Consider the following 3,833-nt stretch of genomic DNA (forward strand, 5'->3'; position numbering starts at 1 on the left):
CCCCTCCCCTCCCCTGCTCTTCCTCTCCCCTCCCTCATCTGTCCTTACAAGCCACTCCCCTTCATACAGAGCTGCCAGGCTTGTTTGCATGTTAACCGTTTAGTTGCCAAGGAGCTATGGCTTCATGCCATGTGACCGTTAAAGCATGTGTATGCTGTTGACTAAGCTGTTATTCTCCTTTCCACTTTCTTTATCTTGCTCCTTTTTTTTTCATTCAGAATAATGTTTTTCTGGTCACTCATGGTAACAAAGTCTTTCTGTGTTTAAAATAAGTAAATATAAATATTGTACTGCCTCTGTCACCTCCTGTTTTTACCCATCAAATAGTATTTTAGCTGTTGTGATTTTTGTTGGGGGGGATTGTAGATGTCAGACATGATGATAATGATGATGAGCATAGGTCATTTTACCACCTTTACAGCACAGAGGCCATTCTGTGTTGCTGCAAGTGTAAGAGGTTGCATAATTATGTACACCAATGGCCAATGCAGTCACAAGGACACAGTTTTGTTTTCATTTTGACTGTGATGTTTTAGAAGAGACTATGTAAAGACTATTTTTTTGCTCATTTGAAAAGTGCAAAGGAGCTTATGAGTTTTAACACCTATTGCACCGTTTGGTGTGTGTGTGTGTGTGTGTGTGTGTGTGTAGTCAAAGGTCACCCCCAGGCTCTGTACCCTTGTGGGCATTATCTGACAGTGGATTTGTTTAGTTTGGGGAGGACGCTGTTGCTCAGCTCTTGGTAAGCATGTGCTCTGCTTTAAAGTCCAAACTCCAAGGCCTGGCCTGACGGCTGGATCTGATGCCTGCTGCTGCACACACTTGGGAAGGATAGCTATTATTATGCACACATGGCAGTCATCTCTGTAGGAGATATAAAGCCATAACATGTAAAGCTACACAAACCAGATGGAGTGAGAGAATGTCCAGTGGCACTGTAATACCTGTGTGCTGGCAGTGGTCATCCCAAGTATCTTATAACCTCCCCCTCCTCTATTTACTATACACACACTCACATATACACATTTTGAATAAGGCTGTCCACACCACTCCAGTTGGTCAGATGCATATAACTTTATTTGGGTTATCTGTTCAACATGCAATGTGAGGCCATATTGTGTTGTAGCCTGCACACGCTCACCCACATATTTCACACCATACTGGAATAATCTCACAAGTAATGTTTGTAAGTTTGCTTTGGGCTGAGAGGGATCAGAATGGAACAATGTGATAAGTTAAACAAACATAAAATAACATAACAGCCCCAAAACCTTGAAAAATCACATTTCAATCTCCTTCCTAGAGGTCCGGCTCAGGAGAACATTTAATATTTACCGAAATAAGTCAACTAAATAAGATGTATGCTTTTGAAGATTTTTATTTGCTTTTTAAGATAGTGTGGAAGATCCTGGGTGAAGTCACCAGCCTGTAACTCACCTGCCTTGTGATGTGTGTTGACACATTGTGTTTGTATAATGTTTAAAATCAGATGTGTCCATTACTTGTCCTGAATCAGCTCGCATATGCCAGTGTGTGCAGCTGTATGAAAAGTGAACAGGGTGTTGGCAGGGAAAGAAGCCTGTTCCGCTGATTTTGCGCAGTAAATAAAGATTTCAAAGCTGATTGGGTATCTGTCAGTAACTCAGGCCTGGCCCAGTAGTGCTGTGCACTGTACCTGGCTTCAGGCCAGCCGTTATTCCCGATACCATGTGCCAGCCGGTGCACATGGCCCCTGCATCATGCTGTCAGTCCCACAAAAGGCTGGCTTGCCTACTCGGAGATCTCTTCTGGCACACAGGAAGAGCTGCATGTCTTGGATACATCCCAGTTTCCCCTCTTGGAATAGCTGGGTGACCAGGCCTTGACCTCAGAAGTGCTTGAATTTACCACTCTGTCTGTTGTGTTGAGGAAGTAGAAAAGCCTTATTTTCTATTTCTTAATGTCTGCAAAGTTGTATCAGAAATCTAATTTTAGCCTTTGGGAATTTGTTTATCTATTTGTTCTAGCCTCGCTGTGCATTGCTGCTCCATAAATAAATCAGCACTTCATTGGCAGTAGCTTACATGGGGACAAAAAAAACTCCAATGTTGACAGTCTGTGGTGTGGGTGAAATCCAGTACGTTGAGGGTTAAGTTGTGAAAGTTAATGTAATAACTGCTAGCACCATCTGCTGGCCTACTTCCTTACAAAGAGAGAGAGAGTGAGAGCGCGAGTGAGTGAGAGAGAGCGAGCAAGGGAGAGAGAGAGAAAAACGAGTCTGGGTTTTAACGACATCTCTAATATTCATGCTGATGCATTTTGCTGCTTTGTGCTTTCATTTTCCGCCGCTCTGCCTGCCAGAGTCTCGAGCTCGCCATACACGCCCCAGCCAGGGAGAGGGGAGGGCAGCGAGGGAGAACCAGAGAACGACAAGTGGGGGAAAAAGAGAGGAAAAAACAACTGGCCAAACAAGCAAGCAAGCTAACACAAAAGCCTTTTTGTGTGGTAATAAAAGGAGTAACCTACCTTATCCTGGCTGAAGACGAGGAGAGGCGCAAAAGGGGGAACGGCAAAGCGGAAAGAGCAAGAAAGAACGAGAAATAAGAGGGGGAAAAGCTCAGAGAGGTACAGAGAGCGCACGCGAAAGCCAGGCGGAAAGGGGAATCAATGAGAGGGGAGGAGAGAGGAGGCAGGGGAAGGCAACTCTGACACACTCATACAGAGAGAGAGTGAGGGAGACTTGGGTGAAGCCGGACGACGGCAAAGCAGCACGCAGTAGCAGAATGAGAGTTTCCTGGACTGCCACGCACCTCCTCTACCGCCCACAGCGCTGCTCCCTCATCACCCTGTGAAGAGACAAACGAGGGTGAGAGAGAGAGGGAGAGAGAGAGAGAGCTCCCATGCGCTCCTCTTGAGCCCTGCCCGCTGGGGGAGGAGGAGACGAACGGCTACAGCGCTCTCGCACTGCCTGAGGAGACGAGCTGACCGGGGAGGAGGAGAGAGGGAGGGGAGGGGGGGACACACGGCTCTAGGAAGAGTGAGAGAAAACGACTGTTGAAAGAGTGCGTGTGTTTGTAAGAGAAAAGCGTGAGCGAGCAACGGAGAGAGAAAAAACCCGGCGAAAGGGCAAGGCTTTTGTTAGCCGGTTGGAGAGGGGGAGGAAAGAGGAAGAAAAAAAAAACACCATGTCTACAGTGAAGAGGCCAAGAGGAAGGGTAAGTGAGCTGCTCCGAGAGCTGGGAGGGAGGAGGGACGAGGGGGAGGAGGAGGGGCCGGCAGGAACTGAACAACCTCCTCTGCTACTGGCTCATGCTGCACTGCCGCCATCTTGAACTCATTGCTGCTTTATTTTCCTCCCCTCCATACTCATTTGCTTTGCTGTGCTAGATCTTATCAAGGCACACTGGTTTTACAGGGTTTCTTTCCCCCACCCCCCACTGTCTATTCATTCTATACATCACTTTACTGCCCTCCTTTTGAATCCTCTCTTCAGGCTGCCCTTCTCTGTAGTTTATGTACAGTGCACGGTGTGTGTGTGTGTGTGTGTGTGTGTGTGTGTTCGCGTCCTCCATGTGTTGAACCTGTCAGTCACCAGAGAGCTCACTACATGTGGAAATGAGGGGGAGAGAGTGAGGGAAAGCTGGCCGGCCCACATGGAGCTTACTCTACCTTTTCATGGGCTGTAATAGTCCTCAGCGTTTTCCGTGGGACTACGTGCTGTTAGGGAGATTGAAATCACTGCAGTGCTGGCAGGCTGTAATTTCAGTTATTTATAGATGTATTACACAGCTGCAGTGCTCTCACTTTTGGTGCATTTTTATCTTTTCTCCCCCTCTCTCTCTGTCCCTCTCTCT

At 47.1% G+C, this 3,833-nt stretch overlaps 1 protein-coding gene across 5 annotated transcripts in view; it reads left to right on the top strand.

Annotated features, from left to right (window-relative positions):
* chd9 (chromodomain helicase DNA binding protein 9) overlaps positions 1-3,833 on the top strand; it is a 65,325-nt gene that overhangs the window by 16,226 nt on the left and 45,266 nt on the right. Inside the window, exon 1 of one of the 5 annotated variants that reach the window (XM_035682103.1) lies at positions 2,231-3,194. The exons of the other annotated variants lie outside the window; for them this stretch is intronic. Within the exon in view, the coding sequence (XP_035537996.1) occupies positions 3,165-3,194 (30 nt within the window). The 5' untranslated portion in view covers positions 2,231-3,164. Of the gene's footprint in view, positions 1-2,230; positions 3,195-3,833 lie in introns of those variants that run through there. 5 annotated transcript variants of the gene reach the window in all.

The sequence above is a fragment of the Morone saxatilis genome, unplaced genomic scaffold (assembly GCF_004916995.1).
Source record: "Morone saxatilis isolate NCDOM2014 unplaced genomic scaffold, NCSU_SB_2.0 Contig11, whole genome shotgun sequence".
NCBI classification, from domain to species: domain Eukaryota; kingdom Metazoa; phylum Chordata; class Actinopteri; family Moronidae; genus Morone; species Morone saxatilis.